The 23,309-nt window shown below is 54.9% G+C and overlaps 2 protein-coding genes across 5 annotated transcripts in view; one reads left to right on the top strand and one right to left on the bottom strand.

Annotated features, from left to right (window-relative positions):
• The window catches only part of TTYH3 (tweety family member 3), a 74,831-nt gene extending 68,615 nt beyond the window's left edge, over positions 1 to 6,216 (top strand). For 2 of the 4 annotated variants that reach the window (XM_053957705.1, XM_053957704.1), the window contains one exon: positions 577 to 6,216. In XM_053957705.1, the coding sequence (XP_053813680.1) occupies positions 577 to 592 (16 nt within the window). In that variant the 3' untranslated portion in view covers positions 593 to 6,216. The remainder of the gene's footprint in view (positions 1 to 576) is intronic. The other 2 variants (XM_053957703.1, XM_053957706.1) reach the window with 1 other exon arrangement.
• A 5,383-nt stretch (positions 6,217 to 11,599) lies between these two features.
• Positions 11,600 to 22,899, bottom strand: LFNG (LFNG O-fucosylpeptide 3-beta-N-acetylglucosaminyltransferase). Its single transcript, XM_053957996.1, has 8 exons — positions 22,499 to 22,899; positions 15,487 to 15,535; positions 14,578 to 14,677; positions 14,287 to 14,440; positions 14,111 to 14,196; positions 13,661 to 13,826; positions 13,355 to 13,440; positions 11,600 to 13,264 (listed from the first exon to the last, which is right to left on the bottom strand). The coding sequence occupies exons 1-8, from the start codon at positions 22,892 to 22,894 to the stop codon at positions 13,198 to 13,200; spliced, it is 1,104 nt and encodes a 367-aa protein (XP_053813971.1). The 5' UTR covers positions 22,895 to 22,899; the 3' UTR covers positions 11,600 to 13,197.
• Positions 22,900 to 23,309: the final 410 nt, after the last annotated feature.

Here is a 23,309-nt window from a genome sequence, read left to right as displayed (position 1 = left end):
AAGGTCTGTTCTTTCTTGGGCATAAATCATTTTGTTATTCCTCACTTTTCTTTCAAGCTGCCCATCCATGGCATGTGCAGTCTTCTGATGCCCTCATTGCTATAAAATGCAATGTGAAGATGCAGTGAGCACCCATTTTCTTTTCAACCTCCTTTTCTGGCACGGTTGAAAGCAGTAACATCACTAAGAGAGGATGAAAGCGTGGGCTAGGTTTTTACATCTGCATCATTCCCATTTCCCTGTCTTCTCCCAAGCAACATATGCCATGTTTTGACTTAGTGACTATTGGATTTCCTTTTCTAGACAGCTTGGATAAATCCCCAGCACATCTGCACTGACCTGGCCAGCACCCCTGCAGCAGACTGGCAGAATGTTACTCAGGGTGAACTATGCAGTGACTTGTGAAACTTTCCTCTTAAGGCTGAGTCAGCAGCTCCTTGAGATGCTTGCTGTAAATATACACCATGTTATGCTGAGAAGTGGTAGAAATCTCTGGTTCCATCGTGACATTAGTCATTCTGACTTAACTTTCTGTTTGTTTGTTTTGTTTTTTTGTCTTGTCTTTTCTTTCTCCAGTACACCTCCAGCATGAGAGCCAAATACCTCGCCACCAACCAACCTCGTCCAGATGCTGGCAGTGTGCATTAAATGAAAAAGCAAAAGCAAAAAAAACCCACAAAAACAAAAAACAAAACCCACACATGCAGTCAGACTAAACAATGTGCCAACTGCTGTGCCCCTGTGCTGTCCTTGTAGAACAATCCTGTTGTTCTGCCCAAAATCTAGTGCAGCTCCTTCTGTTTCTCCAGTCCAGACCACCCTTCCAGCCTAGTATCTGGCCACTGAGTGGAAGCTCCTTTTGAATCTAAGCCTTCACCTTGTAGTACAAGAGAACAAACGTGTGCTGGCCAGCAGCTGACAGCACCTGGGCAGAACCTGGGCCCCCCAGCCCGTGGGCCAGCTTACCAGAGCAGCCTGGCAGAAACAGGTGGTGAATATCTTCTGCCCCCTTCTCCCCCCCTTCTGTTCCAAGAGGGACTTGGTGAAAGGTGGTGGTAGATCTTCACTTCTGCAGTGGGACCAGCAGCCTGTCAGACACCGAAGAAGCAGGACTGGGTGCCTGTGGCTGGTGTGCAACGAGGGAGTGCTGAGGGAAGGCACAGCGCGGCGTCTCGGTGGGAATCCTCTGGTGCACTGCCCTGGGTGAGGGAGGAGGGAACTCCTGCCTCATGGTGTCACTGCATATCCACTGGAATTTGCTCTAGAAGAGCAAACCATTTCACTACCCTGGTTAACTTTTTTTTTTTTTTTTTAAATGCCTTTTTCTTTCCCTCTGTATCGATCATGTGAATTCTTGAGGAGGAGCAGGGGGGCCCAGCACCAGTCAGTGACCCTGTCCACTGCTCTGGGCCTGACCTCTCTGCTCCATCAGGGAAGCCCAGGTATTTGCAGATGGCATTCTGGGTGCTGCCTTTCCTAGGCTGACACAGATCAAACAGGAGCCAGCCACTCACTTGGTGCCAAATTTTTCCAGGAAAAGACTTTTAAGACTTTATGGGAGGTATTTTTGCACTAAAGAGTTTTGGCTCTCTGATGCTAGATCTTATAGGACAGTCAGCTTGCAAAAGCAAGAGAAACTGGAAGCACCAATGGATTTATAGCAAATGCAAGCTATCCCCGTGGGAATGACCTGTGAACTCTGCTGGACTTTCTTTTTTTCCTTTTTTTATAAACCATAATCTACGGCACAGGGTTGCTGAAATGGCATTGAAGGAGGTTTTTGGAGCCTCATTCCTAACAAACTCACAAGATTGTCAGTGTATCTTCTGTGTTTAGAGTCCAAAACCCTCGACAACAATGTGACTGTCAGAACAGATTTATATTTTATTCTATTTTGTTTAGTTTTCAAAGGCACATTGCTAACCACTATCTGACCATACTAATGCACATGTAAGGCATTTTCTAGACGTGAGGCAGAACAAGGCTTGCAAAGGGGCAGCTGGGTGCCTGCAGAGGGCAACATCCTTCACTGGTGCTGTACTTCCCACTGAAGAGCAGTGCTCCAAAGGGCACTGACAGCTTCCTGCTGGAAGAGGAGACTGCCTCTTGGGAGGTACTGTCAACTACTGCCCTTTCAGTAGGGTAACTATAATGTTCCTTTTTGTCTTTTTACCTCTTAGTAGGGGCATCTTAGCAGAGCTGCTGAGCATTATATTAAATAACTGGCAGAGGAAATTGAGTGGGAAACATCTCTCAAACTGGAGCGGAGCTGTTGGCAGAGGCATTGTCACCTCAGTGATGTTCAGACTTGGTGTTTGTTTACCCCACGCTTGCAGTTTGGGGCACAGAATTACCAACCTGCCTTTACTCAAGTCATTTGCCTTCTTGCAGTGAGGTGGGAACTGCTCCTGGCAGGCAGCTAAACAGGCTCAGTTGAGGGATCTGCTGGGAAATGGTACCAGCTCTGTGGCACAGCAAGCTTTGAGACTCCTCTTAAGATAGAAACCACTACTAAACTGCAAGGCCAGCTGTTACCATTTGAAGGAGTGTGAGACAGGGAGGAGGCATCACCATGCAGACAGGAAGAGAAGGGTTTGGAATAAACTTCACGCTTCACCATAAATCTCTGGAAGCAGGATGTTCTTGCTCAGGACTGAGTATGCCCTTTCAAACACATTGGATGGGCTTCACACTGAAACATTACCTCTGTTTTATCAAATAACAAGGGCAGGGAAACTTGGTCAGAGGTGGTATGGAGGGACACTGTGGCTCACATGCCCCAGGGTTTCCATCCTGTCTTAGAGCCTACCAGGAGATGTGGGTGTGCAGGGTGTGGTGAGGTGATCTTGCAGGGCCCCAAGCACCCAACTGTTCTCTGGGGGGAACCCCAACCTTTCCCTCACTTTGAAGAAAGAATCAAGAGCCATATAATCCTTATTAAGACTGAGTTGTTCTGCCATCATCCCTCCTTGCAAGGATGCGCTCCGATTGCTACTCATATCAATTTTAGGGGAGCTGCCCTGAAATCTGTGACCCAGTCCTACTGGTGGAAGGCCGGTGTTTTGGAGGGTGTGGGGAGCCCTGTGAAAACAAGTGCTTCTGTGTGCCAACTTCTTTGTGCACAGAATGCACCCTGAACCTGCGTGGGTCTAAATTGTCACCGTGGCATTGTCCGTGCCACACAGAAACAGGAGTGAGCCTTTGTTTGCAGCATAAACAGAGCAGCCAACTTGACCTACTTCCTTCCAAGGTCTGGCATAGCCACTTCCAACACCCAGAACAACTTGTGACAGTGTTTGGGGCTCGCAGCAAGGCACAGCTGTGGAGATACGTACTCTGTGACTTCAACATATAACTGGAAAGAATGTTATGGAGATAACATTTTGCTCTCTGGAGGCCAGCACAACGTGACTGCGGTGTGAGCAGTGTACCTGTGTCCAGCCAGCACTTCCTTTACTTGACATGGATATTGCACTTTTGTAAAGCATCCTGGAACTCTGCTGCCCCGCTGCATGCTGTGCAGAGCGCTGGATAGGAAACACAGACAAATGGGTTTCTTTTGGTTTATTATTATTATTATTACTACTACTTTTTGGTTTTTTTTTTTCCTTTTTTTGTTTTACTGGAACCTTGAGCAACAGTGTGGCATTTCTGCAGGCTGGTCTGAATGGATCTGCTGAAGAACAGATGGCCTTTGCCTATTCTTATGGCTGCGACATAATCAGTCTCATCCATATGGTCACATTTAGTCTGAGGAGGGGACTTTCAAAAGCCAAGATCTCCCAGACTCTGTGCCTCCCTCTCGGGTGAACAGCAGGTGCTATCTGGCGAAGACTCATCTGTTCTGGATGGCATTCATGGATGAGGGAGTCCAAACTCTTCAAGCTGCAGGCGGTAAAGCTGTAGAGACTTCTCTCTCTTCCATCATGTCTCTCTGTTTTTAATGTGACAAAACGCCGAGGCCATATCACCTGGTGTGTCCCAGCTGACCTTATCGGACATTTCTCATGTTGCTGGTTGCAAGAAAAAGGGTCCAGAAGTTGGAGGAGCTGAGATTGGCCTCTGGACACCTCGCTGAGTGCAGAGTGGACGGCAGCTTGTCCGGTTGAAGGTGACTGCATCGGTGAAGACACTTCATGTTACTTTTTCAGAAGCACAAATGTGGTCATTGGCTTGTCTGGTTGGCTTGGTTTATTTCCACTGCATCATCATGTGTGAATGACACTTTCTTTTGGAACTGAGAACTCTTCCAAGCACACAAACATCTCCACAATGTGAAATGTAAATAGCATGTTGGACTCTTGTGTCCAGTGTTCAAGACTGCATTGTAATTGTAAAGGAAATCAAATCAAGACTTGGCTGTGAATTTCTTGTGCTGTCTTGGGAATTATAACTGTAGTGTTTGTATCCTGTATGTATTATTAAACTGAGTTCATTTTGTGTGCTGATAAAAGGGTTCAAGCTAAGATTTTTAGCGTGCATCCATGTATCCAAATGTGAAGGATGGAGTGCTCCCTTCCCCTGCTGTCCTTTTTAAGTTTTCTCCATTTGATAGGTGTTGATTTTCCGTGTACAGTCATCTCAGCCAAGATGCAAGGGATGTTCATTTGAGTGCTTTGAGGGGGACACAGTGCATGGGGTTTTAAGTGATCCTAAGTCAGGATTTCCATAGCAGTTCCCTAAAACTACATGAAAAGTTTGGCCTTTCTGAGAGTTAAACCGTTTCTCAGGGAGCTGCTCAGCCATTGCTCACGAGAGCTTTTGGTGCTGCAGGGTGGTGGGAGACAGGAGTGGGTGGGTGCCCCCAGAGCAAGGTGCAGGTACCTGTGGGAGCAAGCCCAGGCTTCACTTCTGGTGCCCCCTTCTTTCCCTCCGAGCAGCCACTGAAATACCATTCTGAGCCCTTTGAAGAAGAGAGAAGTGTCTTGGCTTGTTGATCCCTGCCACCCCCCGAGTTCCAGAGGGGATGAGGTGGGTGGGTTTCCCCTGAGCTCGGGAGAGGAGCTGTCTTTGAAGTACTTCCTACCTGGGCTCCAAGGAGCAGCCAGGGTCTCCCCCAGCTCAGCACGTGTGTCAGTGCCACTCGGTGAACAGCTCTGGGTGGGAGGGGAAAGCCCTCCAGGGAGGTACTGAGCAGCAGATCTCATGGCTTGAGACAGACCTGACAAGGCTTGGTCTGTACCTCCTTCCATCAGAGCCTACCTCCCTTTTCCAGAAATTGTGTGCATGCTGTGGATGGCTTCCCTAGGCAGCCCAGGAGGCCCAGCAGAAGCGTGGGATGTTTTGGTAGCAGTTCCTAGATGGCTGACAAGTGGTTTGTGCTTTTTGGGGGGGTGGGATCTCTGCCAAGCCGTGATGGTGAGCGTGTTGCCCAGCTGGGACACCAGGGATGGGTTACTGGTGGCCTGGAGCTCCCAGATGCTCACCCAGCCCCTGTGGCTGCATGAACAAAGTGGAACATAAATTGATGTACAACCAGAAAGTTCAAAATACTCCTTTCCTAAAGAGGATAACTGTAGCATGAAGCTCTTAGGTGCTCTGCATATTTGATACCACATTGCTCCTCACTATGCAATTCCCAACTCCTTCCTTCCTGTTCCTCCTCTAATCTCACACCAAGACTTCTCCAGTGGCCTCTGCCCAGGAGGCTGCTGAAGTCCCAGAAAAGCCTCATTTCTTCCATTGTCCTCTGCACTGGGTGCAGCTGCCCAGCCGTCACGTCGCGTGCCTCAGGTCCCTTGGTAACGGGAGGCCCCATGAGTTTTATTCACATCATCCAGAGGGAAGTTTATTTTCTTGGACACTGTGCACAGAAACCTAATGGTGAACATGTACCTGGCCTTTTTGTAACCTCTCTGTTTTGGTTTTTTTTTTTTTTTCATCTTCTTAACCATAATGGTTGTATATCATACCACTTTATATACATATATAATATATAAATATATATAATTTTTTTTTAAACTTCAGACCTGCTAGTTTCTTTCAAGTGTTCCTGCACTTACCCAAAATGTTTTTAAATTGTGAAGATTAAAGAGGATTGAGCCCATTTTTGTATCTTTACTTTTAATTCTGTAGTTCTCTTGATTGTAACGTAGCTATTTTTTACTGTAACTTTTTTGGTTTGCAAATACTAAACAAAAAAACCTAAATGTAATATCTGTGGTTTCTATTCAGCTTGGGTTTCATGTTTTAAAAATAAACGATTTAAAACCACCATTCCTGGTTATTGATCTGTGTTTTCTCCCAGTGGGGCTGGGCTGGTGGCTGCTGTGGGGATGTCCTTGTGCCTGGGGGCAGGAGATGCTGGAGCAGCCATGGGACACACCAAGCTGGGAGATGCTCTCCTGTGCCTTGAGGCCCCTCTGCTGCTTTGATTATTCCCCACTGGAGCAGCAGGAAACACGAGTGGTTCATTTCCAAGTACACAAGTGTGGAAAAGTGGCCTGGGATGGTGCCCCACCAGCTCAGCCCTGTCAAAGGCATCTCTCTGGGGGAAGATTAAACTCTGCATGGGCTCAGCTTGCTCAGTGCTGCCCCAGGGTATCGTGGGTTTCTTTTTAGATCTGTTTGTGCAGTTCTCTGATCACAGGCCCACCACCACATCACTGTCACATAGTGAACTGAAACCTTTACCTTCCTCTAATTTTCCTGATCTGTTTTCTGCCTGATCCTGCCAGTCAAAGGAGGCGTTGGGCTCCTGCCCCCATCCTGTGCTATTCTTGCCCTGACCTCAATCCCTCCCTTCCTAGGTGTGGGGATAAGCAATAATTCAACTCTCTCTTTGTAAATGTTATGTATATTTTTTTAAGTGCTGTGAGTATGGCTGAAGCCCACACCAGTGCTCTCAAGTCTTGCCCATGAGTCCAGTTCAGAACCACAGAGGGCTCCTTGTTGTGACTTACCCCTCATGGCTGTGAATCCCAACAGACACCAGTTTTCCTCCTTTCACTAATAATTGACAGATGTGTCTCCCCTCTTTTTTTTTTTTTTTTTTCTATTCCCATCTAAAGGAGGAATCCACATTTTCCATCTTCATCCCTGGCCTGAGATGATTAAGTCTGCTCTCTAAAGCTCTAAAAGGGCTTGGAGCAGTCAAGGGAATCTCTTGACATGAAGGAAAATAAAGCCTAGATCAGAGTCATCAGTGTAAATATTTTACCAGGTTTATGGACTCCACCAGGGATGGGAACCTGCAAAGGCCACCTTCCTGGTGACCTCTCCCAGAGTTCTCCAGCCACCCCCAGGAGCTGCAGCTTCACTCGCCCTCTGCACTGCTCCCAGTCCCAGTGGGAGCAGGGCTGAGCTCTCTCCTGAGCCATTTGGGGCTTGGAGAAAACAGAGGGAAGGGTGAAGTATGTGTTTGAATCAACCTCACCCTCAGATCAGCCTTCAGTAGTGGTCCCTTAGATCTCAATCCTCGGAGATAAGGCAGGGAGGGGTGCCCCGGGGAGATGCTTTGCTCTGTGGTGTGCAGAGCTGTGCTAACACGAGCTGTGCCTCCGGCAGCTCCCGTGGGGTGGTGGATGGAAAACCATCAGGCAGAGCTGGTGGCTGTGGGACACGGTTACTGACTGTGTGTCCCCATCTGCTGTCACCTCTTGGGGTGGGAAATGACCCAAACTGCGGGTCATGATTTCTGCTGGACGTGGCACTGTGCAGGCAGCACCTGATGCTGCTGATGCTGCAGCCTGGTCTGCCCAGCTCCTTCCATCGGGTGCATTTAAGAGCTGGATTTGTGATTTTTCGGGAGTTTTGCACTCTCCATGAGTCCAGGAAGGCATCAGGCAGCTGAAAATGCAGCTCATCTTTAACCCCTCTCGAAGCACCCTCGCTCCTGAGGAATGTCCCCATCTCCCCACGCCACTCCATGGTGCTTTCAGGAGGTCGTGTCCTCTCCTTGCACTGCGAGGGCGGCCAGGACAGAGCTGAGTATCCACTGGAAAGAAAATCCCGAGCAGGGAGACTCCGACCGGTGTGACCACGTGGGGATGCTGGAGCCCTGTGCTTGGCACTCGAGAGGGTTTGTGAGCTGAGGCAGCCACGGGAATGCTCCATGCAGGGCTCCTCCTCAGCCCGTGTCCCAACCCGCTCGGTTTGTCCCAGCACTCCAGGATCTCCCAGTTCATTTGGGAGTGCCCGGGCAGGGACAGAGGGTGGCCTGGCTGTGGCCATGATGATGAAGCAGCCGGTCACACTGCAGTGCCTTCGTGCTGCTGCAGGGTGGAGAGGGGACGGATGGTGGCAGGAGCAGAGGACTTTTCCTTCTGCAGCCGGGGTTTCCTTTGCTGCTGGGACCGTTTGCCTCAGCTCTGCCTGGAGCAGGCAGTGCTTCTCACCATGACCTCAGCAAAAATCCCTGCTCAGGGATTTTTTTAATCCTTCCCAGTCCATGGAGGGAAGTGGGAGGAAGCACAGCTCCCTGCTCACTGCAAGGTGTTGCAGATGCTGGTGCTTCTCCCACCCGTTTCCTCTTCCCACCAGGCAAACCTCACGGAATCTGGCGCTTGCACCCCGTAAATCACCCGGCCACTCCTGATCTGTTCCAAGCACACCAGCTCTGGGGCCTGTGCATGGCTTACCCATCAGGGAGCCAGAATGGCCCCTGCTGCCCAAGGGCTTCCTAACTCAACGGCCACCCTAAATAAGGGGGGGCTCACCAGGCTGATGAGGACACTGCTGGAGCATCACCCAGTGCTGACACGGTGGTGACACTGCTGCAGTGTCCCTGCTGCTTCACGTCCCTGTCCTCAGTGTGGACAAGCACAAACCCAGCTCTGTTTCCCTGGTAAAAGCACCGTGGTTTGGTGGGGGCTGAAGGGGAACACATCCACTGAGGAGGAGGAAGGAGGGGTTTGGGAGCGGGGCTGTTCAGTGATGCTGTGGCTTCGCAGATCTCATCTGGTAGCACCGTGGGAAGTGTTTCCAGATGCTCTTGAGATGCTCGATTTATCTCCTCCTCCACTCTTGTCTTGCCAAATGGCTACAGCAGCAGAACTGGCCCCACTGGGCAGCTGAGGCAGAGCAGAAACAGCAGTTGCTGGGAGCTCTGGGGCAAGGGGGATTGGTTTAGACAGATTCAAGGCTGGTCTTAAAAGTCAGGAAGGGAAAAATAAACTTTATAGGGCTTTGGGGTTATTTATTTTAACCACCTGCATGTTATGCTGGGGTGGGAAATAGTAGAAGGGTGAAAAAAATAAAGGGGCAGTGGTTGAGAGCTACTCTGCACATCCGCATGCTGAGTCTCGGCCATCCCACAGCCATCACTCTCTGCTTGGAGGGGCTTGGAGCCCCTCGCTCCAAGGCAGACAGTGCTGGTGGTGGATTAAATCACCTCCAGCTGCACAGAGGTGATGGGATGTAGATCATGCCCCCACGGGGGTCCCAGCACTCTCCCACCCAGCACTGGGACAGGCAACTCCCAAAGCTGCAGCTGCATGCATCGCTCAGGCCCTGCGATTCGGATGCTTTTATGTTCGTTTCCCACAAATATTCCAGTTTTCTGGGCCAAAGCAGCTGGAAGTGGTTCTTGGAGCCAATTCACACAAGTTTTGTTGTCTCCTAACACTGCCCTCCCACCCCAATTCTCAAGTACTTCTCGCTGCTCTCAGTACCAGGGTGGGTGTTTGTCCCATCGCCTGCACAGGGTCCCTGGTGAAAGTCCCCACAGCCAGGCTGGGAACACAGTGACTCACACGAAGTCTGGGACTGCAAGTGACCCAAATGCAAATTAAACCAAAAAAAAAAGAGGTTGGAAACAGCAAAAAGGACTAAACCAGTGTGTTACTCTCTGCCCTCAATGTTGCAACCACCTAGAAATGGGGAAAGCCTTTAGCCAGGCACGGCCCTGGAGCATCCCTTGGGCACAGTGCTGTCAACAGCAGCAGTCCCTCCACAGAGACAGTGTCCCCAACAAGCCTGGCTTGTCCCCACCCCATCACCACACACCAGACTCTCCAAAAGGTACAGCTGCCTTATCAGCTGCCTCAAGCAGGCGAGAGTAAACAGGACGTCCCACACCAGCGCCGGGGTGCAGATGAAAGCAGCCTGGCCTGCGGAGTCTGCCAAGTATGCGAGAGCAGCAGGCTTTGCTTTTGTTTTCCTTTTGTTTATTAATGCCTGTATTTATTTACTTTTCAGCCCACGAGTAGGGAAAGGAGGAGAGAGAGGCTGGGAGCCTGGTGGGAGACAAACTGGAAGGCTGGTGAGCTGCCTTCCCCCACTCCTGAAGGCTCAGTGGGGTAGATTTCATTTTACTTTATTATTTTATTTTATTTGTAACTTTATTTTTTTCATTTGTATTTATTTTACTTTTTAAGCCCCATCAAGGAGTTGCACCATGCTCAGCATCCCCCCAGCCTTTACCCTGTTCCTTGCAGCAGCATCCCAACCCCAAGCCCCAGCCCCTGGCTGCCCAGCACCTCGATGGGTACTTATCACACATCTCCCCATCCTGTCTGGGGTGCAGGGGAGGGTCAGGCTCAGCGAGGGTGACAGCACCACTGCTGGGAAGTGCCCACGCTGCCAAAACCGCAGCCTGTGAGCAATAGGAAAACTCGTGGGGGAGCAGATGGGGCTCGGTGTCACGGCTTCCTGTGCCTGACGCAGGTCCCTTTGCTGACCCTGCACCAGGGGAGGCCTGAGGGGCACCAGATCCTGCACCCAGCACACCATCCCCGGCCCCAGGCAGCTGGGGGAAGGCAGCACTGCTGTCCATCCACCCTTCCCTTCCTCCAGGGCAGTTTTTGGGGTGGCAGGTCAGGGCACTGCTGGTTCTCTGAGGTGACACACTCTCAGCCAGAGCCCCAGCACCAAGGGCTGCAGGGGGTTGGGGGACTTTTGATTTTTGTGGCTGTCTGAAGGGTGAGTGGGTTGGGAGGAGGGGCAGCTGCTTCAGCACACACCGATTTCCTGCCAGGCTGTATTTTTAGCAGGGCCAGCCCTTGATAACCCAGAGATTCAAGCGAAACTGTGAAGTAAGTAAGTGTGCCTCAAAAAGAAAAAAAAAAAAAAAAAAAAAAGGGTGCTGGCTCTGCAGGAAGGCGAGGAGGAGGGGATGGCACAGGTGGAAGCTGGTACCAGTGGCACAAACAGGACTGGTTTGGGGAGTGGGGGGGGCAGAGCTTAGGCTGTCTCCACAGCCCATGAAAGCTGGGGCTTGTTTCTGGCAGGTGGATGCTCAGTGTTGGCTGAAACTGTGGTGGAGAGGGTGAGAGGAGGGCTGGGAGGGAAGGGGCTCCTCCTCCCCCGCAGCCCCCAACCTTCCCACGCACACGCCTGCCCGCCGGCTGTTAACAACACCCTGCTAACAACCGGCTCTCACCTCATCCCCACCGCCTCCCTCCCACCCCTGAGCCTGGGAAAAAACAGCCCTGAGGTGCCAAGCCCAGCCCGAGCCTTTTGGGAAGGGGAAGGAGGAGAGGACCCTCACACCCTGGGATGCAAATGGCCAGCAGGATCCCAGTACCCGTGGGAAAAAAGGGACGGAGGCGCAGCCCCTCCTCAGAGCATCCCTGAGAGCTCGGCCAGAGGTGATAACATCTGCAGGGGATCAAGGGGTGTTCAGAGCAGCACATCCATAAAGAGACACGGGAGCCTGGGACCAGGTGACTGTGGTCAGCAAAAAAGCCGCTTTATTGGTGACCGCTCCCACGGGAACCCCGTGGCAGCGATCGGGTTCAGGTCCCTGAGAACACACTGTCCATGCTGGCTCCCCTTCCCACATCTATTGCTTTAAACACATCCTAGTTACAGAAAGCACAGAGTGACATTCCAGATACTGGAACATATAAATTAAGTGATAGTTACAAGACATCGCAATTTTTTTTTTCTTTCTTAAACAGATTATCAAAGGTCGGGGATTTTTCTTTTTCTGATCCACAGAAAATGTATAAAAAGCATTTTAAAATCTACATATTTCTCAATGTGTTTTTTTCTTTTCTTAAAAAAAAAAGGCACAGTAAAAAAAATACTGGCTCAATAACATATTTACAACACACCCATTATGGGCTATTTTCACTCAGCTTCAAGTTGGAAATGTTCAGCTCTGGCTCAGCCCAGGGGCAGAGAGGGCTGGTGTTGGCAGGCAGGGCAGCTCTCGGAGGATGCGGGGTCCCTCTCCCTCCCTGGATAAATCCCTCTCCATCAGGGAGAGCACAATGGGAGGCTTGGGAGATGCTACCTGCCTGTGGCAGGTGCCCAGCTGGTCAGGTGCCTCCTGGGCAGCACCCACAGCCAGGGAAGGCTCAGGATGCTCTGGCTCCACAGGGGACACCCACACAGCCCCCAAGCAGACCTCGAGGTGTTCCTTTGCAAAGCTGCAGGGCTGCCCAAGCAGCACTGGAGGGAGACCCTGGACAAACACGGTGCCCACCCCACTGCAGCAGCTCTGGAAAATCCCTCCTCCCACGCCTGTAATTACAGAGAGTCTTTACACCAGTCTCTAAATAGTTCACCCACCGATGCTGCTGGCAGCGCTTCACCCGTGACGGGGGAGCTCTGGGAAATGGAGTTAACACCAACACCAGCTCCCAGCCACCCCGCCATCTCCCTCCAGTGAGGCTGTGCAGCACCCAGCAGCTTTGCAGGACCCCGGAGGAGATGTTGCCATGGCCAGAGGCTTCCCCTGCCCACCTCTGCCTGCTGCGCCTGCCTGCCGAGCCAGGGAGCAGAACTCACAGGGACCCCTCATCCGAACTGGGAGCCAGAGCTTCGCTGCTGAGATTTTGGGACTGGGAGAGAGGATGGGCTGGGTGAGGGGTTATGGGAGCGGGTTGGGGGGGTAGATGCAAAGAAGGGAAGAACACACCAAAAAAAACATTTGAAAGGGAAAAAAAAAAAATAAACATCAAGGAGAAGCAAGCCCGGGGTGGGGCAGGGCCCCGCGCTGCGGCCGCTCCCCACGCATGGCGTGGGGCCCGCCAGCCGCGGGGTGCCCGGCGGTTAAGTGCTCAGTTCCCGTCCCTCTCCACCATCCCGGCCGGACCAGGCAGCGGGCACGGGCAGCCAGGCAGGCAGGGCAGGGGTCAAGGGGCCGCACAGCAGCCTTCAGTACACACACACTGTGCAATACCACAGCAACGACGTCCGTCCGTCCGTCCGCCTCGCGGCGAGGCCGGACCGACACACCCGCACGCAGGTCCCGCACGCCCGTCGGATACCGGGGGAACTCGGGACGAGGTTGGAGGGCACATGCACCTCCTAGTAAACTATGTTGGTGGGGCACCACGGCGTGTCGGGGTACAGCAGGCAGTGCACGGAGCGGAACCTGAGGAGGAGGAGAGGAGCAAAGCTGAGCACGGCACGGCGGCGGCCCCACGGCAGCCCGGTTTGAGGGGAACAGGGGCCCCCAGCTCACCTGGATGGGTCCTCCTCGACAGAGAAGGCTCCCTTCATGTGGATGGAGTTGCGCTTGTTTTCGAACATGCCATAGCTCAGTGTCACCTGGGGGGCAAGCACAGAGGGGTGAAGTGGCTGACATGGCCGTAAGGATCAAGCAGAGGAAAGGGGAGCTGCAAAATTCACCCCATTTCCCAAAGCCTCCAGTGACACTTTGCATCACCCCAGGGTGATAGGCCGATGGGGCTTTTCGCCTCTACTTTGGTCATACATCAATCAGTATCTCAGCCTTGCTGCCCAATTTTTAGGTGACAACTTGAGGTACCTGTTTGTGGATCTCTGACTTGGGCACCTGGTGGAGGTTCTCCAGGTGGGAGTGGAAGAGGTTGCTCCTGATGAGCTTCACGCCCAGCACGGACTCGATGATGTAGCCGATGGTGCAGTCGTCAGGCAGGCGGATCTTCTCTGCAGTGCTCATGAAGTGACCCCCACTGTGGGGAGACAGAGAGGGGCTGCAGAGGAGCAAGGCCCAGGGGATGAGGGCACCCTGTGGGATTCTGGGCTTGGCCAGTGGGTGCCCAGCTCTGATTAAAAATCTCTTTGGGGGAACTGAAACCCTTCCCAGCTTGTTTCCAAGCTCCCTGCAGACGCCCCCAGAAGGCAAAGAGAGAAAGGTTGTGGGACATGGTCCAGCACCCATCCCCAAAAATGTCACCCCTCTGTGCCCTGGGGACCACGAGGATTCCCCCTGGGAGTGCAGTGCCAATGCTCTTACCTGGCCCAAGGGCTCATCTTCAGTGCCAGCCCCCGGCTGATACAGAACCCTGCTCCACCCGTGGCAAACCAGAAATGCACAGGATGCTGCGAGAGAGGGGAACCAGCACAGTGAGACAACAGCTCCTTCTCCACGCAGCTCAAATTAAACCAGCCCCACGCTCTCCCCACGCTCACCATCTTGTTCTCGCTGATCCTCTCCGTAGCCTGGATGGGCCGGTCCAGGCTGGGCTTCCCGATGTAGATGTCCTGTGTGTGCAGGTAGCTGGAGAGCAGCTTCACCAGCATCCGCACGTTCACGTAGTTGTCATCGTCCACATGGCAGAACCACCTGCAGTGACAGCAGTGTCACACCCACCCGGGGCCGCTGCCCATCCCCACACTGAGGTACAACCCCAAAACCACAGATGGTCTCTGTTTGCACCTTCAGCCCTGTCATCCCCCACAGCAGCCCCGGGCACTGCTTACTTTCTGCCAGACTCGATGAACTTGTCGTACTCCACGGCCATCTTGCAGGACAGCGCCTGGCGGCTGTGGGCAGCCGAGCAGTTGGTGTTGATGACGTTTCCTGCAGGGAAAAAAGAGGGGTCAAAACCCAGCATTGGTGCATCCCACACCTCCCCACACACTCAAACAGTGACACTTCACCACACATGTCCCAGGTGTGCCAGGGGGATGGAAAGTCATGTATGATCCCGATGCTCAGTGACCCACATTGTTGTTGTTTTGGGCAAATGATGGATTTTCAGGGGAATGTCTTTTTTGTCCATGTGAGAGAAGGGAAGCGATGAATAAGGAATGTGGATGAAGCAGATGCACCATCGATCATCCCTATCCAGGTTTTAAGCATGATGCCACCCCACATCACCTTGCCCAGGGTGCACCAGCCATCCTGGGGGTGAAGGGGTGCCTGTGAGCCCTGAGCTTGCCCAGGACATGGTAGCAAAAATCCTGCCCTATTTTTCTTGCCCAGCTCAAAGGCAATCACTTGCCAGCCTGAAAAGGAGTCATTTGCATGGGGAGAATAGACCACGCTGACCCCAGCCCGGAAAATGCTCCCATGAAACCCTGTCTGCATTGCCATCAATCCCAGCTCACCCCAGGGACAAAGTGGTGCAAAGGCACCCCACCCTGTTACTGTGATCCCCAGCAGCACCATGCAGGGGATGGGCTGGGCTGACTGGGAAGTAAACCTGCCCCCAGACGGGGCTCCCAGGCAGAGGGTGCTTTAGGCATCATCAGTGAAATAAATTGTGTCATTCTCAACCCACGTTCCTGTGGCAAGGGCTTTTTCAGAATTCCCAGGGCAACAGGTGGGAGCTTTTCAGGGGACCTGGCCAGGTCACACACACAAAGGAACAAGAGCCACAGACTCACGTGCTTGCTTCTTCAGCTCCTCATCCTCCCCGTCAGTGAAGATGAAGGTCTGAAAGAGAAGACAAGGCACCTCTGAGGACCAAGGGGCTGAGACCATGTGGCTCTGGATGTGACACAGCAACCCTGCACACCACCTGGGATCAGTTCCTCCAGGAAGTTGATGGTGACTTCTTCCCCCTTGTCAAAACCCCAAGTGGCACTGGAGAGCCAGGCAGCCACACAACACACCCAGCTCCAGACCAGGACGGGTGCTGAGCTCCCCTTGGGCGCAAACCCCAGCCCCCACACAGAGCATCCCCATCCTCCTGCCTTTTGCACGGGGCAGCAGCTGGCAGGGAGGTGCTGGGGGCCATGGGGGCTGTCCCCAGCACAAGGGGAGGCGGGAGCAGGGAAGGGAGCAGGTGCAGAGCGCGGCCTGATCTGAGCAGGGATTTCAGCCTTGAGCCGGCGCGCGTGGCCGGGGGTGCCGGAGCAGCCGCCCAGGCAGGTGTGTTTGCCCGTGGCGCCGGCTCCCAACCGCGTCCCCACCTGTGTCAACAGCACGTGGCTGTCCTTGGCCACTTGTACAATGCCTCCACGACTCCCCTCTGCTCCCTGTGTCCTACCCAAGGGGGCTGAGACGGTGCCAGTGAGTGCCACTTGCCAGCCCCAAGAAGGGGATGGTTCCCCACTGCCCCATCCCAGCACAATCCCACAGTGCCAGGCAGCACCCGACTGCCTCCCTGGGCCCCTGAGCTGCCTGCCCGGCTGCACTCCTCTATTTACACAGCTAATTCCTGGCATATGTCACCCAGGAAGGAGAACTGGAGGGGCTGCTCCGGGCCTGGGATTTGGGGAAGGACGAGAAGCAGGAGGAGAGAGCAGGGGGTGGGAAAGGCATCGCCATCAATCAGCGGGCAGCAAACAAAGCTGGAGGAGAGAAACCACAACCAGCTGCCAAGCGCTATTAAAAACCAGACGTGCACAAAAGGGCAAAGGAAGAAAGACAAAAGGGCTGGGGGGAAAGGCAGGAGGCAGCAGAGGGGGGACGATGGAGCGCTGGGGATGATGAATTACAAGTGAGCTGGAAATTGGGTGCCACCCCGCAGCCGGCCCCGGGAACGCGCTGGGGTTTTGTGGCTTGTTTGAGGAGCTGGGTACAATAGTGGGGTTGACTTTACTCAGCGAGGAGAGTTAAGCGGGCAGCCGTCATTAGCATACAGCTGCACTGGTTAACCCGGCCCTGTTTGCTCAGGTCCCCAGCCGGGGCTGGTGGGGAGAGCCCGGAGCTGCAGTGAGGCTCAATGGGAGGGGACGGGGCTACAAGTGACCTTTGGGGCTTGAAAAGGAGAAAAGAAAAAGTGGGGGGAAAAAATGATGGAGGAGGTGGGAAGGCAAGTTCTCACAAACGCACAGCCTGCTGTGCAGCCTGGCTTGTGGGGAGGGACAGAGGTCAGGAAGGCTCTGAGCAGCGGGGATGGGGAAATGCTGGTGAGGAAGGGACAGCTGGGGGACAGGGACCCATCAGCTGCAGGGCCAAGGATGCCCGTGGTTGCTGTGTCTCCATGGACACGTCACTGCTGGGGTGTCACAAGGTCAGTGCTGTGTGTAGAGGAGGGGGTGTCACCCCAACCAACTCGGGGTACAGCTGCTGGTCCCCATTTCCCCCAGGTGCTCAGGGAGGGGTCAGGCAACTGCTTGGGGTACAAATTGAACCAGGGCAGCAGGACAGCATCCAAGGATGCCTGAGACAACCCCAGCACACAGCGGGGTTGGCACTCCAGCCCAGGTTTCAGCCTCGCTGGGGGGGGGGGGGGGGGCAGGGAGAACACAGCCTGTGCACAGGCGAGACAGAAAATGTTTGCTTTGATTTTTTTTTTGTTTGCTCAGAAGCGCCGTCCAGCAACTGCCTTCAGCTGCTCCAAAAATAACCCCACAACTAATCCTGCACTCAGCCTCTATAAATAGAGCACAGGGACAATTGTTTATTACTCGCCTGCACCGAAATGTTTCGTCCTACCCAGGCATCTCCCCTCGGCCTCTCCCCACACACATCCCTGTAATATTCCTGGTGCGGGTGGACCAGGTGGCACCTCAGGGACTGGGACAGGGGCACACAGCTGCAAGTCACACCATGTGGGCACCTACTGGGCCCTCACAGGTTTCTCACATCCCTCCCAACCCCACCATGACATTCAATTAAAACTAAAACAATTAAAGGCTTCATTTTTTAAATTAATTTTGAAATTAATTTTGTAATTAATTTGTGTTTCTTGGATGCGACATGCACCTTGCCTTCATGGCCCTTTACTTGGGGCTGCAGGGGAGAGGAGCAGAGGTGACAGCCAAGCCTGGGAGGGAATAGGCCAGGGAAGGATGAGAACAAGTGAAAAACATGAGTCCACCTTTGGCATCTCCCAAGCGGGATGCCAGATGTGAGGGCAGCATCCAGCTTATAGTGGTGCAAGTGGACACTGCAGACAACATCCTTGAGCTGTCACCTGTAAACCACCACCTCCAGACCCAGCAGGGCCAGAAAGCACTCCCAGCCCTTACAGCCACCTCTCTCCCACTTGGCCCCTGTGCCAGACACAGCACCGAGGGGGGCAAGGACCTCTTGGACCACCCTCCCCAGTAACTTTTCCTGCAGGGTGCAAGAGAGGAAAGGCACGCTGCACCCCCCCCAGCCCCTGCAGGAAACCTCATTGTTCTCAGAACTGCAGCTTCAAGAAACACAGGATGCCAAATCCCTGCCGAACAATAGCTGCCAGCGCTCCTTGCAGCCCCGCACAATGCACGGCCCCGCGGCCGGGACTGAGCGGCACCCGGGATCCCCGTGGCCAGAACGGGGTCAGCCCCCCCAGCTGCCTGCCAGGAGCCAGGCAGCCCCCCACTGCCTCTTCCTCACCCTTGGGGAGGGCTCTTTTTTATTTTTTTTCCTTTCCTCCCCTTCATTTCTCCTTTCAGGGTGACTCATTTCCCCCGTGCTGCTGGAGCTCGTGGGTTGCTCATGGCTGGGTGCTGCACAAGCTGTCCCACCAGCCAGGGCCACCCCAGGGTCATCGTGGCCCTCGCTGTGCTGCCTGGCCGAGGAGTTCTGTGACTTCCCAGGGTGACACACTCTCAGCATACCTCATGCCTGCCACCATCCCACCAGCACACCCACCAAAAGGGGAACCTCGGCCAGGCAGGCACCCCGTGACTCTGTAGTGCACAAATCCTGAGCCTGTGCCACATCTCACTTCCCCATGCTGGGAGAGGATGGAGCACCCCAGTACCCTTTTCACAGCCACCCCACTTGGGTGCAGAGGAAAGGAGGCAGCAAGAAGTGCTGTTGGGGAGGGGGGGGGGGGGCTCAGTCTCCAGCTGGGTGAGGGGCTCTGGAGCAGGTCAGGATGCTGCCAGAGCTGCCCAGCTTTGAGTCCCCACAGCAAATTTTCTTCTTTTCCCTCTAGCCTCGGGGCTTAGGGGGGAAAATCCCCACCCCTCTTCACCAAGTTGGGAGCAGTGTGGTGGTGATGTCCCTGCAATGACAGCATGCCATGATGGCAGCAGCCCCAGTCCATGGTGGTGGCTTTCCCCAGGACCGGGGGCAGGTCTGTGCTGGCACAGGATCCCGGGGCTGGGACCTGCAGAGGCGGCGAAGGGGCTTGCAGGGCCGCGGGCCCTTCCTCCCCCTGCTCCTTTCAGCAAGAGGAAGAATCCTCCACTGTAATTTTAAATGTTATAATTTTTTAATAACATCCCCACAAACAATGAGTTCATTGTGTGGCAAGGGTCCCCCACCCTCCCGCCTGGTGCTCCACGCGCCGCTCACCGGCTCCAGGGCTTTTATGGGCAGGGACAGCAATATCGTTTGGGACAGGCAATTAAGGGGCTCCCACCCCTTAAACCCACACAGGCTGCCCCGGGGGACAGCAGGGAGGGACCCTCACACACGATCCGAGCTCAACAGTGCTCAGCAGGCCCTGGCACACAGCCCAGGGCTGGGGGGAGGCAGCTGCACCGCGGAGCTGGTTTGGGATGAGCAGTCCCTGGTCCCAGCCGCTCTGGTGGGAGTGCAAGTGAGACTCGCATGCCAGCACACTCCAGCATGTGGGTGGGGACCCTGGCCAAGGTGCTAGAGAAGTTTGGGAGCCGCCATCAGAGGAGTGTGCTCTTTGGAAGGCAAACCCGTCCGCTTTGCCCCGAGAGCAGGAATTTTTCAAAGGCTTCAATTACCGCGCCGCCGAGCGGGAGGCAGCCAGCGGATCCCACGCTGCCGGGACGGCGGCCCGGGCTGGAGCCCTCGCGGGCTCCGAGGCGTGTGCCGAGCTGCCTGGATGCCTCTGCGGTGCCCCAGGGACACCCAGCCGCCTTCAGGGTAACCCCAGGGGCAGCAGAGATGTCTTTGGCGACTCTGCCGCTGCAAATCACCCGACTCGGCAAGAAAGAAGTGGATTTGGACTTGCTCCTGTCCAGGGTTTTTGCTTAATGGCCATTTTCCTCCCTCCTCTCCTTCCTTTCAAGCGCAAAGTTTCTCCAACCCACACTGCAGCATCCTAAGGATACTGAGACAGCTGGAAACTCTCCCCAAAGCAAAGAGGGGAAAAGCCATAATTGTTCTCCAAAAGCAGCTTGTCCGGCCTGGATTGAGCAACCCAAGGAGGAGATTTAGAGGAGAATAGGGATGTGCTCTCCCTGTGCAGAGAGGCAGGAAGGAGAAGGGGGTGCCCTTTTCAGTGTCTTGGAGGTGACAGAGGGCAGGAAACAGGGACTATTGTGGGCAGAACAAAGAGCAGCCAAGGAAGGACACAATGGCTGTTCCCCCTATCTGCCAGGGCCCAGGCAGGAGCTACCTGCTGGATTTAACCCCTTCTCAGCAGTGTCTGCATCCCTCCTGCCTGGCTAATGAACAGCCAGAGGGAGGCTGGAGTTTGAATGAGAGGCGATCAGGAAAAAGAGACCCAGCATCAGGCAAAGGAGATTCTCAGCCCTTGGGCAGGAACTTCCCCATGTTGCTGAAGCAGCTCACATGCCTGAGCACCGTTAGTGAAACCCAGAGTGAGAGAGGATGAGCAGAGACAGGCCTGACTCAGACCAAGAGAGACGTTTGAGCGAAGGCAGTGCCCCGCTGCCACCAAATCACCGTCCTGGGATGGAAACCAGGGGGCCAGGCAAGGAAGAGATGCAGGAACTGCAGAGAAGGAAGACAGAAGAGCCCCATAGCACCAATCCCACATTCTGCAGGAAAAAAACCCCAACCTGATGCCAAGTTTGGGGAAGCCCAGGCTGCCTCAAAGCTTCCCAGGGACAGTGGCTGTGTCGGCGTGGGAAGAGTGGAGCCGATCACCCCCAGCAGCGCGGCCTCATCCCCTGTGCCCCCATCCCCTCAGCCCTGCTTTGCTCCGCAGGAGTTCGTGCTGCCTCCAGCTCTCTCGGCAGCTCCTTGTCCTCAAGTGCTGTACAAGAGCCGTCACTCAGCGGCTTGGCTTGTCAGGCAGGCACCGCGCCGGGCTGCGGCCCCCCTGGCTTCATGGCCCTCATCTCTAGGCAACCTGACCTGGACACGGCCGGCTCCGGCTCCCTCGTTCCCATGGAAAGTGCCACACAAGAGGCTGCGAAGCCTTTTCTCTGCGCCAGGAGAAAAGGGGCTTTGTTAGCTTGCCCAGGGGGACAGCGTGAGAGCCGAGCCTTAGGGCTCTGGGAATCCAAACGGACAAACGAAGCACAAAAAAAAAAACCCTAGAAGAAAGCCGGAGCTCACAAGAGGGAGAAGAAAAAAAAGAGCAGCCATTCCCAGGATCATCTGTAGGTGCTCAAAGAGCGTTTCACTCCACCACCACTCACCACCCCCTCGCAGTGACAGCAGAGCATAAAAGAGGTTTCCATTAAATAACTGGACCAAGGAGAAGTGGCAGATCCACTGCCAAGCCCAGAAAATCTGAGAGGAAAAAAAAAAAAAAAGAAACCCACCAAACCAAAAAAAAAACACAATTCACAGGGGAAAAAAGTAGCAAGATAATTCTTGGGGTACAGTGCAGGAGCCAAGACCCCACAAGGTCCAGCAGACTTGCAGACTTGGGTGAGGAGGGCATGGGCAGGTCAATCCTTCCCCCAGGGCCTCCACCCTCAGCCACTCCAGATTTCCAAGGAAAACAGTTTGCAAGCAAGAAACTGAGTTCCAGGCCAGGAGGAAACACGTGAAGACAGTAGGAAGAAAAGGTTAGGACCAGACATAACTTACTTTTGGGAAGCTGTCTAAGGGTAGAAAAACTGTCTTAAGAGCAAATGGCAAAGCACATTTCCTAAGGAAACAGCTTTTTTTTTTTTTTTTTTTTTTTTTTGAATTTTGCTTCAGTACTAGTAAGGGACTGCCAGGACTCTGGGCAGGACATCGGTAAGGTCAGGAACCAGACTCACTGGAACTGCCTCGGTGTGGGTGAGCCGGTGCAGACCCACAAGAGTGCCCAGCAGCTCCAGTCCTGCCCAGTCCCTTGCAAGGCATCCAAGAGCTTCAGCACATCCCGGCACTCTCCCAGCCCTGGGCTGATAAACCGGGTGTCCTTCGAGCAGCACAGCTTCAGGCACCTCGCTGCAGGGGTCTGACCCAGACTGTGGCACCCACGGGCTGGGCTGCACCTCTACACCGTGCCTCAGTTTCACCAGCCGAAAGCAACCCAGACCAGCTCTGCAATGGGAGGCGCTCAGCAGAAAGGACCCCGGAGCAGAGTTTGGGGAGGCTTCTGAGTGTGAGGAGCCAAGGTCGGGCTCTTTCCATCACTCACCCTTCAACGCTGCATTTCACCCTCCTGAAAACACAGTCGGCTGCAGAACAGCCCAGTCAGCTTCAGAGTACCACCCGGCTCAGCGATGTGGGGGAAAAGGGAACGGCAGGTGGTATTTGCTGGGTTACGGCACCACGCGGATCGCACAGAACGAAGGGCCAGGACCGCGGCGGAGAAGCGTGGTGGGCTCCAGCCCGTCCCGAGCCGCTCCATCCCGGCCAGCAGAGGGGACCAGCCCCGTCTCCATCCCTGTCCCCATCCCTTACCATGTCGCGGTTGCGGGAGATCCAGGTGTCGAGCAGCAGCTCTAGCCGCGCCTTGTGAAACTTCTTGGTGGTCTTGACGGCGATGAACACATCGCGGGGGGAGATGTCCTCGGCCGGCGGCCGCGGGGGGCTCGGCGGGGCTGGGGGCAGCTCCCGCCGCGCTCGGCTCAGCCGCCCGAAGTAATCGGCGAAGCTGCGGAGCCCGGGCGGCCCCTGCGCCGCCGGGGGAGCCACGGCCGCCGCCGCCCCCAGGCTCTGCAGCGCCCGCTGCGCCCCGCCGGCCTCCCCCCGGGCCAGCCCCGGCCTCCCCGGAGGCTCCACCATGAGCACCAGGAGGCAGGTGAACATGGAGCCCACGAGGGACAGGAGCAGTTTCCTCCCGCAGCTCTTCAGCATCCTTCCCTCCGCTCCTCGCCTCTCCGCGCCGCCGCCACCGCCGGCCCCCGCCGCGCCGCCGCCTTTAAACCGCGCCCGCCCCGCCCGGGGAGGGACGGACCCGGGGCCGCCCCACGCGGGGCGTGGGCACCGCCCGGCCCTGCCCGCGGACCGCCCGCGCCCCTCCGACCCCCGCGTCCTCCCTGCCAGCCCCTACACGCGTCCCGGCTCCGCCGGCCCCGTCCTGCCCGGTCCCGGGCTCTGCCCTGCGCATCTCCGTGCCCGCGGCCGGCAGCGCACGGCTGGGTGCGGGCAGGGTGCCGGTGCCTCCTCCTCCCTTTCCCCTGATAGCCGGGATGGGGACGCTCTGGTCCCCTGTAGCCCCCGGCGCGCTGGGACCATCGTTCCTGCTCTGTCGGCAGCAGCGAGTGCGTTC

Source organism: Vidua chalybeata, chromosome 16 (assembly GCF_026979565.1).
Source record: "Vidua chalybeata isolate OUT-0048 chromosome 16, bVidCha1 merged haplotype, whole genome shotgun sequence".
NCBI lineage: Eukaryota > Metazoa > Chordata > Aves > Passeriformes > Viduidae > Vidua > Vidua chalybeata.
The sequence above is the reverse complement of the archived record's forward strand: the minus strand, read 5'-3'. Positions and strand labels throughout refer to the sequence as shown.

What these genes read in the sequence shown, in the direction of transcription:
- LFNG (XM_053957996.1), bottom strand. Translation starts at nt 22,894, where the DNA reads ATGCTGAAGAGCTGCGGGAGGAAACTGCTCCTGTCCCTCGTGGGCTCC. An exon ending in TTCATCGAGTCTGGCAGAAA is followed by an intron (nt 14,441 to 14,577) that starts GTAAGCAGTGCC and finishes CTGTCACTGCAG; the next exon opens with GTGGTTCTGCCATGTGGACG. An exon ending in AAGATGAGCCCTTGGGCCAG is followed by an intron (nt 13,827 to 14,110) that starts GTAAGAGCATTG and finishes GTCTCCCCACAG; the next exon opens with TGGGGGTCACTTCATGAGCA.